At 37.2% G+C, this 23,862-nt stretch overlaps 2 protein-coding genes across 3 annotated transcripts; one reads left to right on the top strand and one right to left on the bottom strand.

Annotated features, from left to right (window-relative positions):
* Positions 1-902: 902 nt before the first annotated feature.
* arsia (arylsulfatase family, member Ia) lies at positions 903-3,795 on the bottom strand. The gene is made up of 2 exons (XM_055177392.2): positions 3,363-3,795; positions 903-2,571 (listed from the first exon to the last, which is right to left on the bottom strand). Exons 1-2 carry the CDS (start codon positions 3,644-3,646, stop codon positions 1,179-1,181), a joined length of 1,677 nt encoding a protein of 558 aa, XP_055033367.2. The 5' UTR covers positions 3,647-3,795; the 3' UTR covers positions 903-1,178.
* An 8,046-nt stretch (positions 3,796-11,841) lies between these two features.
* On the top strand, positions 11,842-22,697 carry tcof1 (treacle ribosome biogenesis factor 1). 2 transcript variants are annotated; one of them, XM_055178830.2, is made up of 10 exons: positions 11,842-12,097; positions 12,324-12,359; positions 12,715-12,773; positions 12,853-12,947; positions 16,810-16,842; positions 17,144-17,205; positions 17,298-17,439; positions 17,518-18,768; positions 19,532-19,626; positions 22,420-22,697. In XM_055178830.2, exons 1-10 carry the CDS (start codon positions 11,993-11,995, stop codon positions 22,486-22,488), a joined length of 1,947 nt encoding a protein of 648 aa, XP_055034805.2. In that variant the 5' UTR covers positions 11,842-11,992; the 3' UTR covers positions 22,489-22,697. The 2 variants fall into 2 exon arrangements, with proteins under 2 accessions (XP_055034805.2, XP_055034806.2); XM_055178831.2 differs by lacking the exon at positions 12,324-12,359 and having other exon boundaries at positions 11,844-12,097.
* The last annotated feature ends 1,165 nt before the right edge of the window (positions 22,698-23,862 follow it).

Below are 23,862 nucleotides of genomic sequence, written 5' to 3'. Positions count from 1 at the left end.
GTGGCACACAGCACAAATTTCTATAAACAGTTTTTTATGTCTGTGGCATGACTTTCGTTATCATTGTCATTTTATTATTTTTTTCATTGTTTTTCCTATTTTTAAATCATTGTCACTTGAGGTTAGGGTTAGATTTCGGGGTTTGCGTTAGGATGTAATTTTATGCATTGTTTTTCATCCGCTTTTAAAACTATTTTTGTCTGGAGTTGGGGTTTGGTTTAGGATGTCGCAAAAAGTGATACTAACCTCAATCCCAGCGACAATGGTAAAAAAAATTGGAGAAAACAATGAGAAAATAAAATTTAAAATGATACGATAAAGAAAGTCATCCCACAGACACAAAAAACTATTTATAGAAATTCGTGCTGTGTGCTACGACAAATACATTCCTGCTCCAGTGGAAAATTGTGTCAATAGCACAAATACATTGATCAAATATTTTGTGACTACGAGATGGGTTGAGTCCTCAGTGCTTCTATCAACTCAGAAAATGTGAAAAAGATCAACCCAGTAACTTAGTTTTGGGAGAACAATTCTCAGCAGGCATGTGAAAAAATAGGTCATTGAAATTTGGCACCCCTTGTGATGTCAGAAGGGGATAATACCGCCTCTTAATCTGCACAATCCAACCACGGCACTGCCATTTAGTGCAGAGATCAGCGCATGGCACATTTTTTCTCACACCTACAAAGTGGCAATTTTAACATGCTATAATAAATTATCTATATGATATTTTGAGCTAATACTTCACATACGTACTCTGGAGACAACTAAGATTTAGTTGACATCTTAAAAAAGTATTGTGAAATGTCCCCTTTAAACCAGGTTGACCGATTGCTTTACTTGCCCTTCTAGCAGAGAGCAATATAAAATGATGAGGTACGAACAGCATACTCAGTCAATCAAATATAAAACTATCCTTATTTATTCATGCCTTCAATATTCATAGCACAGGGATGCAAGGTCACATCAGAAACTACAAGGGTCGGCTCAAAGTTATTAGATTAACACAACAAAACGGTCCTATTCCATCCTATATGTGACTCAACTGAGTTAGTGATGCTTAAGTTCTCTCGTCATAACATTTCAAATCAACTGGTTTCTCAAAGAAGAAATAAGTCCTTAAAATAATGTGTTACTTTCAGCAGCATTTGTAAAATGTTCACATAGAATGTACTTCATATCCTGTTGGACATAATTTTCATATTAAGTCTCCTAAAATATGATTTCATTTTGCAGAGCTTGCGCTTCTGTTTTTTTACTTTTCTTTTCCGTAGGTAAAATGCCTCCCAGTTGTCATCATCCCCTGCCCAAGGGCCCCATGCCCCGCCCTTTCGGCTCGGGTCCGCTCTGGGATCTTCGGCAGGGTAGCGCACCGGAACGGCAGTTCGGTTATAAAACACTAATCGTGCCAGAAGCTGTTTGACCACGTCTGGCCTCTGCTCTGCAAGATCGTAGCGTTCGTACGGATCTTTGGCCACATTGAACAACCACAAAGATTTCTTCGGTTCCACGTGGCGTTCTAAGCTCCACCAGGTTTCTGGGAAGTTTCCCAGCATCTGCGGAGGGGTCCAGTCTCCGTATCCGGGGTCTCCGGTCAGGAGCTTCCAGTCTCCAACCCGGACAGCTGCCTGCACGGCTGTATTCCAGATCCCGAATCCAGTTTTTATGGATCCGTGACGCGCGGAGTTGTAAAGTGGGTCAATGTTATGAAGGATCTCCAGGCGTGGAGACTCTTTACCATCGCTGATGGTTTCCCACATATCGTATCCATCCAGCCCTTCAGTTTGGGACACGTTGCCACCTGCTAGGCCCAAAAGTGTCGGGTACCAGTCGGTGATGTGGACCAGAGCTCTGCTGACTCTCTTCCTGCGCCTCAGTAGAGGACTGTGGACAAATCCGATTCCACGGACACCCCCTTCCCAGTACGTTCCCTTCCTCCCACGTAGAGGCCAGTTACTTCCACCAAAAAGAGGCTGCCCTCCGTTGTCTGTGGAGAAGATGATGACGCTGTTCTTGTAGTATCCGTACTTACGCAGTGCGTACGTCACGTTCCGTACCGCCTCATCCACGGCCGAAACCATCCCGGCGTACTTGCGGCGGTGGACGTTTCCCATCCGCCTATACGGGTAGACGTACTCCCTCGGAGACTGTAAAGGAGTGTGGACAGCTTGGAAAGAGAGGTAAATGAAGAGAGGCTGGGATAAAGGATCGTGGGACGCAAGAATCTTTCGGACTCTCTGGGTGTACAGGTGCGTGGAGTAACGCCCACCTTGACCCCACGCCACTCTCTCACCATCGTGAAGGTCGTACCCGCAAACCTTCGGGCCGTCGCAGGACTTGTATGTGTAATAGTCGACACTGCCCGTCAGAGAACCGAAGTACGTTTGGAACCCGCGGCGAGTGGGCAGGCAATCCTGCTTATAAAAGCCCAGGTGCCATTTGCCAACCATGTGAGTGGAATATCCCACGTCCTGTAGACGCTGAGGCAATGTCCTAAGGTCAAAGGGCAAACAGCTGGGCTGACGAGAGCGAATTATGGAATGCTGGAGACCCGTATGGATCTGGTATCTAGAGCAGAGAGGGAAAGGTACATTTACCAGTATACATACACACACACTGTCAGAAAAATGTTTTAAAAAATGGTCCCTAGCTGTCGGTACCCTTTAAAATGTCTTAATATGTACCATTAAGGTAAACACTTTTGGAAAAACAATTCAAGATGTACAGACCCAGAACAGAGGAAGTAAAATGTCGCAATATGCATTGGACACAGACAAAATGATTATGCAAGATTATGTCGCTTTATTTCTGTAACAAGACATAAAACTTCAACATTATTCCACTAAGTGGACCCGACATCCTCTGTTGCGCTGCTAAGAAGTTGACATAATTTGCCAGCGTCGCATTTTTAATGACGCACGACATGTCTTGACATGGGAGTATCTGATGTGTCCGCTTACATTGCATGTATCAAATTCATATCCAATTAATTTTCACATATGAATAAGGCCTTAAACCGATCAGAGAATATCGAAATCTATGCACTTTTTTCCTGCTTACATGATCGTGGGTCATATCCGATCTGTGCCACTTCCGAGGCGGAAAAAGTTGGAATTGAGTCACTTCAAACAGGCAGTGTAAATGCGGCCTTATGTACCAATAAAAAACTTTTTAGGTGAAAGGGTACCGGGCACCCCAGTGTCATCTAGGGACCATTTTTAGATATTTTTTATATTGTGGCAGTATTACACAATTAATACTAATACTAATACGAATTAATTACTGAATTTAATAATTATTTATATTTAGAAGTCTATTAAAAATGGCATGTAAAACCATGGTAAATGTTGAAAAGTTACCTGCCAGTGATGAACTGACTCCGGGATGGTGTGCATATGGGCTGAATGTAATAGTTCTCCAGCTTCACTCCGTCTGCAGCCAATCTGTCCAGGGTCGGGGTGTGGATCTCACCGTTATGATATCCGATGTCATTGAAGCCCTGATCATCAGTCATGATGAATATGATGTGAGGGCGCCGATGGCTCGGCTGCTCGACCTGATTCGGGCTGGTCCAGTCCCAGGACAAATAACCCAGACTGAGCAAACTCATCACAGAGAGCCCGGTGAGAGCCGAGACTGTCATGGCAACGGATTTCAAGCGACCCAGCGAGCCTGAAAACCATGAATGCTGAGCTGCGCGTAAAAACACAAGTGTGTGCGTAAAAGTTGGGCGAGGATGGAGCGCAATGTATGCGCGCGCTCTGGACTCGGGGGCTGTGCCTCAAAACCTACAGAAAAATGCCGCACGCGCCTATATGACGACCCAAAGATCGGTGCGCGTGCATGTGACGCTCAAAAACGATTACTGTTATTCCCAATCACGATCCATGTGATACCACGCTTTGTTGCCTATACATCTAATGCCTATAAATCCAGTGGGCATTCCTATATGCTTACTATGTAGGCAGCTCACTGGGTTTGAACACAGCCGGGCTCAGGTTTCTTGTGCTTTGATTAAAACCTCACTATCCTTTAAGTGTTCAACAGAGATTCTGGAAGAGAATCAAACCTTCTTTTTCCATGTGTGATCTCATAGTCTGAGCAAAGATAAAACACCTACACGATGATCTTTCCCAGCTTTGTTTTACTTATTTTCCATTTCGTCCTGGCTTTCCAAACCTCTTTATTCAGATGAAGAAACTAGAGTCATTTTTACAACTTGTTTAGTAGCACATACATGTATAAATCTATGCTGTCATTCCTTTGGTCATAAAATGTTTGTATTAATCTCCAAACACAAACCAAGGGCCCCTAGGATCTCTGCCATTACAGCTGCCTTAGGAGCATTTTGGGGGGAACCAGGGGGTTGAACAGAGCCGATGTTTGTGCACACAAGAGCTCTTTTATTGAGTCTTTGAGCGTTGTTATTATATATGAACTGGCACTCACTAGATTCGCTGTGTGGAGTTGTCCTACAGCTCACAGTAACTCAACTGATAAGAGCTTTAAAAAGAAACACATGCAGGGTGGCTCGGTTTGGAACAAACTGCTATTTGGCACATGCGTCTACATACTGTGCAATGAAGTCAACAATTAAAATGATAAAGTGCAGAAAAACTGCCATGATCCAAATGTGTTTACTATATACAAATCTAAAACATATATCATGGTTTTAACAAAAACCCCAAGTAATTGTCTTTAAAACTGAATTATATACTTTTAATGAAAGAAAAAAAGAAGAGTACCAAAGCATGCACAATATAGGAACATTTATTGTAATTAATTTTACATTACATACATTTATTCATTTAGCAGATGCTTTTAATCAAACATCTGCATAACATAGTCTATTTTAAAGTAAATTAGGGGTGTTATAAGAGAAACAAGGTTCCACCCAAAGATGAGGGATATGCAAGAGAGAAAGAGAAGTGTAAAGTTTATTTCTTGAATTTGAAAAACAACAGTGTTGGTATAAAATCAGTAGTGTACATTGAGGCTAGAAAAACCTCTTATGAGTTCCAAAATACACACAACGATATGATCAAATCTGTCTGTGGTTATTGAATATTGCTAGAGAAACATACAGCCTCACTGAGAAATGCACTTATGTTTGTTAAAAATATTTATGGTGGTCTGTGCCAATGGCATAGTGGGCAGCCCTCCTGCATGTGGCCACTTCGGTTATGTTCGATGCTTTGCTTGAGGTCCTTTCTCCACCCTACTGTCCTCTGTGTACATATTGTCTGTCTAATAAAGGCAAAAATGCCCCAAAAATATAACTATAAACTAACAAAAAGTATTTATGATACTCTAAGGGGAGAGAAAAGGCATGATATTTTAAGGCAATCCAAGCCTTATCCGTGGCTTAACATATCAGCCCAGGAAAATATCCTACATCAGCGAGTAAACATCACAGCGACAAAAAACAAAAACAGCACAGCCACCTTAAGGTCAGTTTTAGTTTAAATTATTTTTTTGATGTGCTGCCAAACTGTTACCATCTTAAAAAGTTAAAAGTGTTTGTGTACATTTTTCTGTAGTCTATTAACACCCAGGTGAAGAAGTGGTGCACTTCCATGGTGTACTTGGAGTGCTTTATTTTCGCACGCTAATTTTGTACTTGATATACTAAAAATTCATCTTTAGTACTTCTTAAGATGTTCATAAGATTATCTAGGTGTACTTAATTGTGCTATTTTGAGACACCATGAATATGAACTAAATGCACTTTTAACATACTATCTCTGTATTAAAAAATGTATTTAGTTAACACTTGTATTAAACTTGAACTCAACTTTCATACAAAGATGGGTTCAAGTTTACTACAAGTGGTACCTAAATACATTTTTAAATACATTTTTAGCACATTTTACTTCAAATTTAGGTGTCTCAAAATAGCACAGTGAAGTACACTTAGATGATCTTAAGAACATCTTAAGAAGTACTAAAGATGAATTTTTAGTATAATAAGTACAAAATGAGTGTGCGAAAATATAGCACTTTATGTACACTATGGAAGTGTATACTTTTTCACCTGGGCAGAAAAACTTTTCATAAAACAACCAATTATAGTATATGATATTTTATCACAGTGATTTAGTTTTAAAATGAATATGCAAAACAGATCAAATAAATATTTAATTTAGTGCAATTCTGTTTGTGTAACAGGCAGTGTTGGGAAAAGTTACTTTTAAAAGTAATGCATTACAATATTAAGTTACTTCCAAAAATAGTAACTTGCGTTACTTAGTTACTTTTCATGAAAAGTAATGCTAATGTTACTTTTTAGTTACTTTTACTTTACTTTTTCTTGGCTCAGGCTTAATCTCTTTCAGGCCTTGCAGGTGTTTTTTATGACTGAAACGTTCTGCATTCAGAAATTGCATTTCATCACAAAAATGTCGAGCTCTGGCCTGCCATCTCGGTTTCTGACTCAAACTGTTCCCACACAGGCGTGTACGAATAAAGTGCATAATGTGACTACGTTAAATTTAATTCAGTACATAAGTAACTTGCATTACTTTTTTCGAAAAAATTTACATTTTTAAAGTAATGGTTACTTTACTCGTTACTTCAGATAAGTAATACACTGAAAAAAAGATTCATTCAATTTACTCAGTTTTTTAAGGTAAGTGGCCGCAATTCATTTATTTAAGCTACATTTAAAAAACAACAACTTTTGTTTAAATGTAGCTTAAATAGATTGATTGCGACCAATTACCTTTAAAAAAAATGAGTAAATTTAATGTATAATTTTTTCAGTGTATTGTTACGTAACGCGCGTTACTTGTAATGCGTTAACCCCAACACTGGTAACAGGTGTATGATTTGATCTGTTTTGCATATTCATGACTTTTGAATATGTGAAAATATTGTTAATGTCACAGAAAATGAGTGATTAAACTTTTCTATTCTAATATTTAGTTTAGAGGTGCACTTTTTTAAGTGATTTTCAAGTCATTTTAACTGATGGTTTGTATCATAGTTTCCACTTCCCTGGCTTGCACAAACTCTAAAAACGCTTCTGTTTACTTTTTGTTCAATCTAAAACTGACTGAATTGTTTATTCTAAAACAGTTTGAGTAAATGTATGTCACTTTTTAATCTACTTGAACACGTTTGCTAAACACACACAGTCTTAGTATTGTATCCCAAAATTTGATCCTAAGATTTTTTGCCTTCCAATGTCTGGTAGAATGTAAGAGCATGAAAGGAAATAATTCAATAAAAATCCAAAAGGGGTCTGAGGAGATGTTGAGTTTGGCATTCATTGAAATACCTTTACTGACATTAACAATAACTCCATTTAATCCCTGCTACTGCTTCCAGTAAAATGGCACAATTTTCACCTTTCTGCTTTCAAAGGATCTCAAATTAACATACAGTCTCTTTAATGTGGAAATATCTTTATATCCTGCTCTGAGCGCCGCTGTTTCTAAAATGTGATCGAGTGCACTCTGTGGATTTTGCTTTTTAAGTCATATTCCCACAGTTTAAACCAGAAGACTATTTGCAGAAACGTTGACGGCGTGTGCACAAGTATGGTTAAACTTGTAAGGGCCAAATATTTGTCTTCTCTAATATAGTGAGCCATGTCCAAAACCTACTTGTCAGGACATTTGAAGTGGGCATTACTATTTGAAAGTCTGAAAATCCAGAGTAAATATCACTATCTTAGTACAATAACCTCACTAATATAGATCCTACGGTCAGTGGTATGCCTGTTTTCTGCATGATGAGACGGCATCAATAATAACCGCTAAAATATTAGTTTTAATACCAGAGGTAAGCAAAAAAATCCATGGAAGTTAGGAAGGTAAGGTAGTGAAATGTAGGTGCTCTGAAGAGGGTGGAGGTTGTTGTTAAAAGAGATTTAGAGGGGCGGTCAGACTTCGTGGAATGTGTTTTTATATCCTGGGGTAACATGGTCTTGTTTTGGGGTTTAACCTGAGCAAACAGCACACACACATTCAGAATGAATACAAATATAATTTATTATGAGTATTTAATTTATCATTTTCGCATATGCTAAAATAATGCAGGTGATATTATTAGTGAGTTTTGCATGGCCCAAGTAGGTGCATAACACCTGGAAAGAGTTTGCATCTGTTTGCACATTACTGTTCATAATAGCTTGGTGATACAGATCTTTACAAGCAGAACATTTTTGAGGACCTGAGATGTTATGTCCAAGTTCCAACTCTTTGGCTGAATATATAAAGAAATCAGTCTCACACTGTCAGGAGAGATTAAAAAACAGGTTAAAGAACATACACCAATTTAATATATTACTTTTTATAAGTAGCTTGCAAAAACATTTTTAATTGACTGAAGAAACATCTTACACACATAATGTACAGATTCTACCAATAGGTGTTTACTGGTAAAGCTAACCAGCCAAACCTTGAGCCCCTGGCATAATCATCTACAAACTCAACTTTTTTTATTTTTTTCTCTGATCATGAATGGGGCTCTGTGAACCCTAGTTACCCCTCTCCACACCCCATCAACTGACCTGAACTAAAGATCCAGTTCTGCTTTACCTCCACCTCAACACAGCTAAAACATTCATGAAAATTTCCCATTTACCAAGCCCACTAGTTAATGTTAGTTAATTGTCAGTTGCCTCACATTTATGACATTGCGTGCTGTTGTGTTTGGGGTTTAAATGGGTATTTTGGCCAAAAATGAAAATTACCCCATGATTTACATTGATTTACATATGTCCATCCTTTTCATACAAACACATATTCAGATATTTTTGAAAATGTCCTAGCTCTTCCAATCTTTATAATAAATGAATATGGGGTCCGCTCCTTCAACATGCGGATTTATGCGTTTTTTTTTTTAAATGAATGATTTCTTTAAACACTGATATGTACTCGGACAACATACAGGCCGTTTCTCAATCCGAAGGTTGCAGCCTTAGAGGTCGCATTTGTAGGCTGTATACATCATAAAGACGTATTTCAGAATATTAACAATTATAAAGTTGATTATTATTCTTAGTTAATGGTAAATTGTTATTATATGCTTATGACTTGCGAATGAAATGCTCATTTAACTTAAATTAACCAAGCTTGATGACGTATGCAGTGTGCATATGCAACCTTAATAAATTTACACTCACCTAAAGGATTATTAGGAACACCATACCAATACTGTGTTTGACCCCATTTCGCCTTCAGAACTGACCTAATTCTACGTAGCATTGATTCAACAAGGTGCTGAGGGCATTATTTAGAAATGTTGGCCCATATTGATAGGATAGCATCTTGCAGTTGATGGAGATTTGTGGGATGCACATCCAGGGCATGAAGCTCCCATTCCACCACATCCCAAAGATGCTCTATTGGGTTGAGATCTGATGACTGTGGGGGCCATTTTAGTACAGTGAACTCATTGTCATGTTCAAGAAACCAATTTGAAATGATTCGAGCTTTGTGACATGGTGCATTATCTTGCTGAAAGTTGCCATCAGAGGATGAGTACATGGTGGTCATAAAGGGATGGACATGGTCAGAAACAATGCTCAGGTAGGCTGTGGCATTTAAACTATACCCAATTGGCACTAAGGGGCCTAAAGTGTGCCAAGAAAACATCCCATTACACCACCAGCCTGAGCAGTAGTAACAAGGCATGATGGATCCATGTTCTCATTCTGTTTACGCCAAATTCTGACTCTACCATCTGAATGTCTCAACAGAAATCGAGACTCATCAAACCAGGCAACATTTTTCAACAATTTTGGTGAGCTTGTGCAAATTGTAGCCTCTTTTTCCTATTTTGTCTTCTGCTGTTGTAGCCCATCCACCTCAAGGTTGTGCATGTTGTGGCTTCACAAATGCTTTGCTGCATACCTCGGTTGTAACTAGTGGTTATTTCAGTTAAAGTTGTTTTTCTATCAGTTTGAATCAGTTGGCCCATTCTCCTCTGACTCTAGCATCATCAACAAGGCATTTTCGTCCACAGGACTGCCGCATACTGGATGTTTTTCCCTTTTCAAACCATTTTTTGTAAATCCTAGAAATGGTTGTGCGTGAAAATCCTAGTATCTGAGCAGATTGTGAAATACTCAGACCGGCCCGTCTAGCACCAACAACCATGTCACGCTCAAAATTGCTTAAATTAGGTATGTTGCTAACTCCGCTGTCGCGGCTGACTTTTTGGTTCCGTTCAACAAAACTCAAGATTTCCTCAGGCGGTGCGCAGTGATGTGGAAAATAAAGCCTCTGTTGGTTTGTTGATGGCGAAATTTCTGAGTTTTTATTGTTAACATCACCGGAAGAAGCATTTGTACCTTTTCGTTTTCAGTCACCACCTTTCGTGTTTAACTACTGGCCGTGCGAGCTCGCCAAAGTGTGTTATTTGTAAAATCGTTGTTGTTTTTGCTGAAGTTGAGTAAAGACATTCTTGAAATTGTAAAGACATTTAGTTTAATTGCTAAACTACAAGTGAACGAAATTTTAATAAATTTGAACGACTACCACAGGTGGTTTTACCTCTACCAAAATCTGCTTGAACGGTAAAGAATGGGAAGCAGCCGTATAGCCATGTAGTAGATGTCTGTATATACAGACTGAATAAAGAGTGTTATTTGGTGTAGTTAGTGGTTTGTTTTATTATATATCTGACTTTTCACAAGTAGAATATATCAAACAGCTTATCCTGAAAGATTCAGGTCAATATCTTAAAAATTTAAAAAGTAATAGCAAAAAACTTCATATTTTCATGATTCGGTCACACATTTTCTTGAATTTTAATGGAAAACATGGGACAAAATAAAGTGATGATTTTCAAATTTCAAATGGCCAGTATTTTGTTATTCTTGAACCCATAAACATGATCTTGGTCTCATTTAAAAGCTTTTTTCAAGCTCTTTCTATCTGAACAACTAGTTTTAGCGTTCAACCATTTTGAAAATTTTAGCAACATACCTACTTAAATCACCTTTTTTTCCCATTCTGACATTCAGTTTGGAGTTCAGAAGATTGTCTTGACCAGGACCACACCCCTAAATGCATTGAAGCAACTGCCATATGACTGGTTGATTAGATAACTGCATAAATGAATGGGTTTTATGAATGAACTGACAGGGGGCCCCACAAAGGTTTGCTTAGGGCCCTCCAGCATCTAGGACCGGCACTGTGTGAGTAAAGGGGTAATTTTCATTTTTGGCCGAACTATCCCTTTAACTCATGTTGTCCATACCACCATGCACTTCCTCTGTGCAAATATGTAAATGTGGCATTAATCAGCATTAATCCAAAATACGAGTGCAAACACAACCACAATCTTCGAGTACACACATACACAAACATTCAGCCAAAATACTACAGTATTACACAGTAGTACACATACTCGAACACAATCATCGAGTATACACAATGAGTGAACTCACCCACGCACGCGCACAAACCTCAAGCAGTCACGCGTGCGCGCGCTCTCCACGGCTCAAACTAAAACAAACACACCTGCTCCCATTAATGTCACCTTACTGGTGAGGTGGATGTCTGGACTCGTGCTTGTTGTTAAAGCAGCACACGTTTGTGGTTTTACACCTACAAAAGATATGTGTTTCTCCTGGCATGACACGTGCTGATTTTGCTATTTTTGAAACCACAAGTGTACTTTCACTGCACAAACTTCTACAATAAATGTTCAAAAATGTTTTCTATAAAATTGCATCTGCACGAACCTGAAAGAACGCTCATAATAAATAAATAACTGCAATAATATTATGTGTGTTTAATTACATTTAAAATAATAAAACATGTTCTTCTGATATTCCGCGGTATGAAATAGCTTACCGTTAACGTTAATATACCACAAGTCCCATAATGCAGTTCGCGGCAGACGACAGTTCAGAGTTCAGAAAGTAGAAGAATGCACGCGCTGCTCATGCCCAATGACTTCCGGAAATACAAACATGCTGCAAAGTTTTTGATTTTATTTTTGGTATTATTTTATCTCAGTTAAAAGTAAAACAATGACCTCAAAGGATACAGACACGCTGATCATCTTAATTTATCGCTATTTAAAGGACAACGGTTACAAGAAAGTCGCCACCGCGCTGAGAAAGCACGCGCCACAGGTTCAAAGATGTTCTTGCATGTGCATTTGTGTCCGCATGCCTGCTCTGCTCTATCTTAATAAAAGACCGTGGACCATTACATGCATTTATAAACATGGTCAATGTGATTTAAATAAAGCATTTGTGATGTTGCGTTATAGTCATTATTTAGGCATCGTTTATAACAGAGATGTCTGTCAGAGGACACATGATACCTAACTGTACAGTAACATGCTTTTCTATCCAGATTGATATTGCACCGTGCATTGACTGTAGTGCAATAGTAAGGGGTTTTGTTGTTTTTCTCATGCATGCATTTGTTTAGAAATAAATGCTGTTGCATTAAAGTAAATAACCTTAAGATGTCACTAATAGACTGATTCTACTTTGCCATAAACTCACAGGAGCACTTATTCAAATGCGTATATGTATTTGGCAGATACTTTTACTTAAAGAAACATACTAGTGTACCTACAGCACTGTAGACTTGCTGTAAATGAAACCCATGACCTTATTGTACACCTTGCAAGTATTTGTACTCTACTATTTGAGCTTGCTTTACTTGTACTATAGTAATGAATAAAGCTTTATCTTATATTATCTCAGTGCTGTGATACGATCTGTTAAATCAATTTCAGGTGGAAACTGAAGAAGAAGTGAAAGTGTCTCTAAGTGAAATCTTTAAGAGTTGGTCAAGGTGGGCCGGTGTATGTGTGTCTCATGTAATAAAGCTGTATTTACAATTTCCCAAACTAATATATAGTTTTATTCTGTAGGGAACAGAAGAGGCATAAGAAGGCAGGCAATCATCTGACAGGTGCTCAGAAAAATGATGCATCAGAAAGCTCAGATGATCCTTCAGAGCCTCCTGGTATGTACTGCACATGAGACTGCACTATTCACCAGAGTAAATCTTACATATTCTATCAGTTCTTTAAGTAAGGAATAATTGACGAAGGGCCGTTAAATAATTGGGGAAAAATGCACACCCAATGTGCTAATGCGGTACAATGTGAGCAGAGTCACCTATTGTCACAAGAGCGGAAGCGCTGACAGTAATACTCCATTACTGATTTTAATATGGTTTGCACTGTTGCGTGGCAGTTTTTAGGCTATTTATATAGTCGTTTGATGACCATTTATCATGGGGGGTTCACCAGGTATAAAAAAATTCACCAGAGGCAGAGATATAAAGACCAAATACCCCCTTTTCCCCAACAAATGAAGACTTGGGTTCAAAAACGCGATAAACGTCATTTAAAAAAAAAAAACGAGTTACTACCAAAATCAGTATTGTATCAGTTCAGTATTAAAAAGTCAATTCTTTATTTTACGCAAAATCCAATATCCGCCATGTTATTCTGTAATCTTTTCTTCTTTTTTTCCAAACCGCTACAAACGCCAGTCCTCCTTCTCTGCAGAATGCAATAAATCCACTTTTTGATCAACAAACAAAAACAAAATAGTCATTTTGATGGCATTGATAAACCTGTGCTGGTTTTCTGTGGCGGGGAAGAAATGAAGAGTTTGGTTCCAAAACGCAATAAATCCATTTTGACTAATTTCGGTAAAAATGTGTTTTCTATAGACCGTTTCAGCAGTAACAACATAAACAAGCGGCTGTCGCGTTCCGCACGAACTTCCGGTAAAGTCCGCTAAGAATAAGTAACAACAAAGTTCTTTAAACGTAGTTTATTTATATAACAAGCAAAAAAACAACAACACATAGATTACCAAAACATTTGTTATTTTCGACGGGCCATTTGTTCAAGAGATCAGTTTAGCAACTAGTCAGACCATTAAAAAAACGATGTAAGGTTCGGATCCAGACGTGTATCACGTGCGTCCGATGAAACCGTTTATACCAAGAAAGTGACAAAATGAAAACCAGTACTTTCTGTAACAAACTTTCACATAGCATCTTTAGTTTATAAAAAAATAAAAAATTCAAATCCTTAACTTGATTTTCAAAGAATTATTATAAAAACTAATAATTTTTTCCACAAAATGCAATAAAACCATGACAAGTTTTTTTGAATCAATATATAAATGTGCATTCATCTTTGCCATGTTATATTCATTTAGTTGAACAGTGGTATACACTGATTAAAAAAAAAAACATTAATGGCATTAACCAAAACACTTACTTTGTCTTTTGTTTTCATAAGATCGACTGGGGTCAATGTGTTAGCATGACAGAAGCTTGATGCTGTCGGGAGAACAAGCAATCGGCTCCCGAGTGCCTCTGGCGTAAATTATTAGATGTTGCTGGCTTACGTTTCTTTCCTGTCACAGAAAACCACCACAGGTTTATCAATGCCATTAAAGTATTATTTTGTTTTTGTTTGTTTGTTGATCACGAAGTACAAAGTAGATGAGGAAAACTAGGATTCAGTGTTTTAACACGCCACCATTGATTGTTTACAATGAGCTGTAATTTGTGGAGCGGATTTATTGAATTCTGCAGAAAAGGGAGAATGGTATTTATTGCGTTTTGGAAAAAAAGGGAGAAAAGATGACACAGTGGATATTGTATTTTGCGTAAAATTAAGAATTTACTTTTAAATACTGATCTGATATAATACAGATTTTGGCAGTAACTCTTTTTTTTTAAATGGCGTTTATCGCGTTTTGGAACCAAACTCTTCAAATGTAAACCATCAAAATTAAGTAATTTACGTGAGAGGCACTCTGGCAAAGGAAAAATGTAAAAAAATATGTATCAGTGTATATCACTAGTCAACTAAATGAATGGCAAAGATGAATGCACATTTATATATTGATTCAATAGATTTATGGTATTTTGAAAAAACACTTGAAATGGATTAATTGCATTTAGTGGGAAAAATTGTCAGTTTCTTTGAAAATCAAATGATGGATTTTAATTTTTAATGTTATTATAACCTAAAGATGCTATGTGAAGGTTTGTAACAGAAAATAGTGTTTTTCATCTTGTCATTTTCTTGGTATAGAAAACACGTTTTACCCAAATTAGTCAAAATGGATTTATTGCATTTTGGAACCAAACTCTTCATATATACAAAACAAAATAGGAAAACCTACAGGGATTGTGACTTTGCTATATTTCTGCTGTAGGGGAGAGCGGGGTAAGTTGTCACACGGGTAAGTTGTCACACTGTTAATAACTCCAACACTAGAGGCTCTATCTCAAAAATCAAATAGCCACTTTATGTGACTTCTTCTTCTATAGTGAACTTCCTGTTCACATGTGGTCAAGATCACTGTAATCTGAGGTTAGCACAATTTTCTTATTTTTCTGCTTAAAAAGTAAAAAAAAATCACTTTACATTTTATGCAATACAACTTTGGTAGGTGTGAATGTTTAAAATGATTATTTTGCACAAAATAGAGGAGACCGTAAAGTGTCTTTTGATACTTTAGCTAAAGTGATATGATGAGCTAAACTTGAGATTTAGACAACATTAGCACACAAGTAAGTATGGGGCAAGTTGTCTCAATGACTTTGGGGCAAGTCGTCACATCTGACAACTTGCCCCTGTACAAACAAACACATCGAACATGCTCAGAAAACATGATATAGAAAAGAATAAGCCTCAATCTAGCAAAAAGCTGTTTCAAAAGAAAGGGAAGCAGAAATCTGGACCTATGAAAAACAAGGCAGCTAAAAGAAGAAAAATCATGCAAGAGTCATCATCAGATGATGAAGAGTGCTTCTGCCTCGTCTGTGTAGAGCCATTTTCAAAGAGTCGTCCAAAGGAGACCTGGGTAAAATGTGTAAAATGCAACAATTGGGCCCATGATGCTTGCACCTCAGGCCAGGCAATTTATGTGTGTCAGAATTGTGATTCTGGAGATGAGTCCTATTAGTCATACAGGGCATCTGTTTTGTTCAGAGGTTAAACATGTTAAGTTAAGCAAGTTATCTGCAGCGTTCCATTCAGTTATCTGGTTTTATGTGAAAGCCATAAAACATTTGAACCAAAGTTCAAAGTAAAGTGGTCTTGCCACTTAATTGAAATGTGCATTATTTGGATTGAAATAATTGTTTTTCCAGATTCTCCAGGCACGGATGTTTATATTTCCAGTTTGGTTTGAGTTTAAAAATTAAAATCAATATTCACAATTAAGTAGTTGTGTTCTTATTTTTAGATAATCTAGTGTGACAACTTACCCGCCCTAGTGTGACAACTTACCCTCCGATGGGGCAAATTGTCACAAGTGCACAGTCACTATTCAACAGTCTACAACTCTGTAATGAGATAAGATATAAAGATGTTATGAATACAACATATGTGCCCAAGACTTCCTTCTTTCATTTGGTATGAGATTTATACCATTTTGATGTATGGTGCTCAGTAAATGTTAGACAGTGTGAAAAGTGTGACAACATACCCCGCTCTCCCCTATATACTATCATACTCCCCAGCTCACTGAAAAAAAAAATTCATTCAATTTACTCAGTTTTTTAAGGTAACTAGTTGCAATCAATTTATTTAAGCTACATTTAAACACAATTTTTTTTGTTTTGTTTTGTATTTAAACAATTTTTTGTTTAAATGTAGCTTAAATAAATTGATTGCGACCACTTACCTTAAAAAATTTGAGTAAATTGAATGAATATTTTTTTTAGTGGTCTATCTGACACTGTGTACAGGAATCTGTCATGCGCTGATTACATTGAAACTATATTCCCATCAATTAATTTCTTTCAATTGTAAGTAGTAACCAATTGTACATTTTTTAATTCACAGATGTTCAGACACCTGAGCTGAGTCCTGCAATAGGTAAAACTTATTGTTTGTTTGTTTATTTATTTATAAAGCACACACTTACACATCTTTTGTTGCCCAGGGTGCTGTACAAAAACAAGAAACAGATTTTTTTCTTTAGCTTCCTCTCAAACATAACACAGCTGGGGTATATATTATGTAATGCATGTTTGTTTTGCTTTATATTGGAGAGTGGCTTACAGTAGACACTTCTCAGGGAACCTTTAAAGTGATTTAGGATTTATTTCTAGTTTTGGTTGGCCTGTGATCGTATTCATTTACAGGCTGGTGTTGTTTGTTTGTTTTTTATGAAAAGTAAATGCACAAAGTCCTAAAAAACCTGTTAAGACGAATATCAGGAAGACATCAGCATCAAAGGTATTTGTGTATCTGACGCCCCCCGAAAAATATTTATTCAGACTTATCTGAACCACCAAAGTCACCTGGTATTTTTTTTGTTGTTGTTTTAGAAACAGATGAAAAAAGAAACTGTGACAAAATCGAGGAAAAGAAAGAAAGAATGCTCTGCCTTCATCACTCCAGAGAACGATTCTGACTCGGACTCCAGTTTAGATGTGGACAAATGGACAAAACTACTTACACAGTTGTCAGGTGTGATAAACTGTATAACATAGAGAAATTATGATTATCATCATGTATGTTTTCTTACATGTTTGCTCTTTAAATCAGATTCTGATATTGCAAAGATGGAGGTCCTATCAAACTTTGTTGAAACTCCAGTCTCTACACCTGTGACGTCTGCAAAAAAGGGAAGAAAGACGAAGCAAACAAAACCTAAAAAGGAGACAAACTCAGCCCAAAATGAAAAGTCCAAGACAGCAGCAAAGAAAACGAAAGCTAAAACTGACCACATTCCTGTAAGGACTGATACAGCTAAGACTTCAAAGAAGTCTGCTGCCATTTCTGAAGGTGTTAAGACACCGTCCAAAAAAGCCAGAGGTCATCGTGAAACCTCAGATCTTAATGTGGCTGAGACGCCAAAAACAACAAAGGCTAAAGTTCAGAAGCATAAACCATCAGAAAATCAAACTAATGGACTCATGAAAACCTACAAGATGGCCACTCCATCTAAAGGAACTGTAGCTGTTGGTCTGTCAGATTCTGAAAACGTTAAAACTCCTAAAAAAGTTAAAGTTAAGTCATCGCATAGTCTTTCTGAGCAGGTCGAGAACCACGCAAAAGCTGTCGCTGAAAATGACTCGGAAACCAGCAGCTCTCAAACTTTGTCTAAAAAAGCACAGAAAAAAATTGAAATGCTGTCCGAATCCACCAATTTTAAAACGCCATCCGAACAGCCGAACAACAGTCTTTCAGGTACTAAAGTAAAGAAAAAGAAAAATTCCAGCAAGCTTGCAGAGGCTGACTGTGAAGACACAGACGTTAAGATTGATAATACCCACCTGGTGTCTGACCAATCGGAGACGCCGTCAAAGAAAGTGAAAAACAAGAAGTTACACAGTGTTGTAGAGCTTATTCCCAGCGAGACTCCTAAGAAGCATAAAGCTAGGAAAAGTGATTGTCCTATTGATCTTGACATGGCAAAAACATCTGATGTTCTCCAAGAATCATCTAACCTTGAACTTCATGAAAGGCTTTCAGAAGCGGAAGAGGCTGAAACACCGTCCAAAAAATCCAAGAAGGCCAAGGGTAGGAAATCACAAGCACAGAATGAAGATGATGATTATTGTGGTGATGGTTTGGATAATGAGGATACATCCAGCCAAGATATAAAAAAACACTCCAAAAAGAGGAAACACAAAAGGGAAGAGGTTAATGAGGACTTGGCACAAGAGGAGGCCACACCAGAGCCCAAGAAAGCTAAGAAAGAAAAATGGAAAAACAAAGACGTTGAAAACATTATTGAAGATCATCAACAACCATCAGTAGAAGAACCTGTAGAAATCAGTCAGAAGAAGAAAAGTAAGTGACCCGTGTCAGTAATTCCCAAGACCATACAAGTTTTAAATCTGTAACATAATCTGTATTATTTTTATTAAAGGTCCCTTTCTTTCTGTGTTTTTGAAGCTTTTGTATTGCGCTGTTTTCATTGTCCTCAAAACGGGCTGCTGTCTTCCTTGTTTTTTGAAGTCTCTACTTCAGAAATACGTATCGAGTTCTGATTGTGTAGTTTGTTTAGTGAGTTGTGATTCGATAGCAGCTTAGCTTGCCGTTAGCTTAGCTGGCGACTGACGTATTCCTGTGGGTGGAGTTTAGTCAAAAAACTGTTCTAGTGACATCATTAAAGCAAGTAGAGAGCTGTAATTCAAACCGGCCATTCGCTGTAGGCTTTGTAAGGGGACTCCTGTTAGAGAAAATATATCGCCTGGCAGTGAACTTTGACCTATAGCAAGATTACACACTAACTAGGGTTTAAAAAATGGGATCAGAAAGAATGGGACCTTTAATAATCTGCTCTTGTATAAACTCAGTGGTACAGCATTGCATTAGCAGTGTGCAAAAGGTCATGGGTTCAAACCTAGGGACCCATAAAGCCCAGGACACTAATAAAAAGTGTAATGCACTGTAAGTCGCTTTGGATGAAGTGCCAAATGCGTAAATTTAATAATAATTGTAAGAGTTTTGTATAATAAGCAGTGGTTTTGCTAGAAAATATTCCCATATTTTTCAAAATCGTAATAATTTTTTGTGTGCCTATATTTTCTCACCCTGAAACAATGTACAGAGAAGAAGAAAGACAAAGAGCGAGAGAGCGATAATACGGTTTCTGATGATCATCCTGTATCTACTGCAACCGAGGAGTTGATTGTTCACAAGAAGGTAAAACTTGCGGATGTAATTGCGTGCGCTACTACGTAAAAACAAGCACAGTAGTATGCACAGTGCGCAAATGTTTTTATATATAGATACTACAGTATGACCTGTTACATTTGATAAAATGTGTAGTATGTGACAACACAGGGCTCTATGAAATACTGGCTGTTTCTCAATATGCGTTCTTCAGCGATCTTGCGTCCTTGTGTTCCTGCTTTACGCCATCATTAACCATCGAAGTTCAATTCCAATTCTCAAGAACACAAGTACAGAGGACGCATGAAAATACCCGGATGTGTTCTTGATATCGATGATGCATCGAATGCAGACTTGCGTGCTAAAATTTGGGGAGGTCATGTGACCAACAGGAAGATCGCACACATCTCAATTCTAACAAGTGCGTTCTGTGTTCTCGCGGCCTTCTGAGTTCGTTCTTCTAAGGTCGCCTGGCAAGACCAATCTCCACGAGAACGCAAGTCCGTTCTTTGCGTTCTTGGAATTGAGAAACAGCCACTGTTTCCACAATGCAGTGTTCTCAGCTTTACGATCTGTGTTTACTAATTGTGCGTTCACACCAGACCCAGAAGAGGTGGCAAAAACGCGCTATTTATACGTAGTTGGATGCTTGAACATTTTGAGTTAAATGGATAGTTCGGCCAAAAATTATATTAACCTGATAAGGAACACTGTGCCGTACACGGTACATCCCCTCCCTTGCACGTGAGGCTGCATTACGTCATTGTAAATTTGAAGCATTAAATCTTTAAACTATACGGTCATGCGGCACATCGTTGTAAAGCTTAGACTTTCGGGATTCCATTAAGCGCACACACAAAGGATAATATTTATTAGATTTTTAGCAGTCATAAATCTGTAATCTAGTTGTTAGTTACCTGAACCGGGCGGCGCCGATTTAAGATATTTACTTATCTTCAAAATCTTCCCTTTATCCGCTTCGGTGAAATTGTCCAAAACAAATGGTTCATAAATCCCCAAAAGTCCAAGGAAATGGAATATCCAAGCATTTTAATCCAAAATGATTTGTTCATCTCACAAGCTTGACGTTTCTTACCGAATTGCGATATAAATAGTGTATACAATTAGTTCACTAACGGACATTCGTTCCAATCTCACTTTTCATTCACGATTTATAATGAATATATTCGGATGTCACGTTTATTGTGCAACGTCTGAGGAACAAATACGCCCCCTTGTGGAATTTTCAGTTATTTTAGAAAATGTTTTAGATCTTTCAGTTAATCAAATGTGAAGTTATGGGGTCCACGACCTTCAAGTCCAAAAAGGGTGCATCCATCCTTCACAAAATAAATCCAAACCGCTCCACGATGATAAACAATGTCCTTCTGAGGATAATCCGTGCATTTTTGTTGTAGAAATATCGACATTTAAAACTTTATAAACCAAAATAACTCGCATCCGGTAATGCCGCCATCTTAGTCGCATCCGCATTCAAGATCAGACTTTACGCAGCGTACGGAGGTTACTCTGCCGGTTCTCTGTGCCCCCGCCCTCCGAATTTGTTATACGTCACTAAGAAAAGTGCATACACTACGCTAATACTCTCTCCTGAATACAGAAGAGTCTAAGATGGCAGCGCTACCGGAAGGTAGTTATTTTGGTTTATAAAGTTTTAAAAATGGATATTTCTACAAACAGCACCGCGCGGATTACCCTCAGAAGACCTTTATTTATCATCCTGGAGCCGTTTGGATTTATTGGACTTGAAGGTCGTGGACCCCGTAACTTCACATTTAATTAACTGAAAGATCTAAAACATTTTCTAAAATAACTGAAAATGTGTTTGTCTGAAAAATGATGGACATATGCATCTCGGACAGCTGGGGGGTGAGTAAGTCATGGGTTTAATATCATTTTTGGCCGAACTATCTCTTTAACTTGCTTTTTTCGTGCGTGAAATTCTAGTCATTCGAGACATTCACGCGTAAATTCGCGTCATGGGAGGGGCTTACATAGCTCAAATTGAGTAAACTGACCAGATTGTTCGTCCTTCTCACTCACTTTCTTCCAAACAAGATCCTTTTAATTCCTGTAAAAGTACGAAGATGTCTTGTGTAGGGATGATGCTTGTACTCAATTGTTGTTTTGTTTTTCTGTCTCCGCTCACTTCCTATAATCACGTCACTGCTAGAGCAAGCTCCTGATTGGTCAACGCGGTGCGAAAATCTGCCAAAGTTCAGATTTTTCAACTCACGTGGATCACGCGGCAGGATGCCTATTCACGTCTTTTCATTGACTTAACATGTAAATCACTCGCACTTGCCGCCTCTTCCGCGGCTGGTGTGAACGCACCATTAGATGAACCAGAAAGGATATGCTCAATAGCTAATTTTCTGCTTGACTAATTATTTGCTTGTACTGCAAAACAAGACATTTTTATCCAAATTATAGGATTAAAAGTACAAAGTATTCATTTAAGAATAACAATAATTTAGTGATGTGATTGTTGTAGGTCAGGCCCTTGAGAAGCAATATGAATCAGCATATTAAAATAATTTGATGATGAGACTGGCTAATGATATATTTTCCGATTCTAATCATGTGCTCCATAATGAAATTGAATTAATACCATAAAACCGGAGATATAGAGTCCCGAGATTTAATAAATGTAAGCTAATAATTCTTTTGTGCATCAGGCAATTCTAGAATTGAATGAGAAGCTTAACCAAAAGTAAAAAAAATTAAACCCGTCTGACAATGAAGTGCTATATTATTTCCTCATATCATAATTGGTCACACTAAAACCTTTTTATTTTTCAGAAAAAGAAGAAAAAAGAGAAACATTTCAGTAGCGATGAAGCTCCTGGACTCGATGACACGCAGAGGTAACATATCAGAGGCGGAGGCAACATTTAGGATTGATTCCATCTGAATGTATGTTCTCTACCAACTGTGTAGATCACATGTGTATGTCTGTGTGTTTTATATTTTTATGAAGAAACCTTTAGTATTGTTTTTTTGTTGTTGATTTGTTTCTCTTCTATTCGTACTATTTTGTAAATGTTGAAAAGAATTTTATGTATTTGTATTACTTTTAACATTTTTTTTTAGAACAGTATCATCAAAGTGATGTTGTTTTAGATGTAAAAACAACATAGAATAATGTACTTTTGCTTAAGATAAAGCAAGAGCAAGACAAAAAAATCATTTTGTGACATCTGTATTAAAAAAAAAAAACATGTGACAATCAACAAGTGTTGTTTAAATATTTTGATTCGTTACTAATCTTTCTCTGCACAAAGAAATTAGGTGAAGAAGCACACTCTTAAAAAAATAAAGGTGCTTAAGAAACACCTATTATGTTGCCAAAAACATACGTTATTTTGTGTATTTGGGTGATTCTCACGAAAACTTGGGTTTAAAAATGTCAAGCATGAAAATGTAAAAATTGCTTAAATTTACTTTTTTCCCACCAGACATTGAAAAACAAAGTCTGGAGTAAATGGGAACATTAATTTAAAAACTTTTACTTTTCATTTCACACTTTTTGTAACATAATTTAAAAAATTAGTCCTAAAAAATCTCATTACCGCAACAGTCAGAAAACATCAACACTGACATATTTTCAAAATGACATGACAAACCTGAAAGAACATAATTTGGAGATTATGCATATGCATTTAAAATCAAAGTATTATGCTTCTATTAATTAAATTAACATTTAATAAGCATCTGTTGCGGTAATGATAATCAAAATGTTGTGTAAGCATTCTGACAAGAGAATATTTCAAATTAACTTTTAAAAAATGATCTTACCTGGTAGCCATCTTGAAGTAACTGGTCCATGTGCTTGGTCACTCAAAATCAAACTTTATTAAAATTCTGTATGTGTTCTCAAAAAGTGTTGCGGAGGATGAGAACATCAGGCATGGACACATCATTTTCCTAATATTTCTTCATTATTATTATACATGAATATTCAGTAAATATTTTTTCTGTCATCTAAAGTAGTTTAGCAAATCATCCATTTATTTTTTTTCTTAATATTTTTGTGTTAATTTGATTAAATTACAACATAACGCATGTTCAAACACAGCCGGACACATTGCGGTAATGAGAATTTCAGCAGAAAATGAGATAAAAATTTACAATTATAAATTCTTATGTTGAAATCACACATTTTGCAAGGTAGAACACAGTATTGTGTTAATTCTGATGATTTTTAATGTTACTATATTACACATTTTAAAGCTAAAATCATTA

The sequence above is a fragment of the Misgurnus anguillicaudatus genome, chromosome 16 (assembly GCF_027580225.2).
Source record: "Misgurnus anguillicaudatus chromosome 16, ASM2758022v2, whole genome shotgun sequence".
Lineage (NCBI taxonomy): Eukaryota > Metazoa > Chordata > Actinopteri > Cypriniformes > Cobitidae > Misgurnus > Misgurnus anguillicaudatus.
The sequence above is the reverse complement of the archived record's forward strand: the minus strand, read 5'-3'. Positions and strand labels throughout refer to the sequence as shown.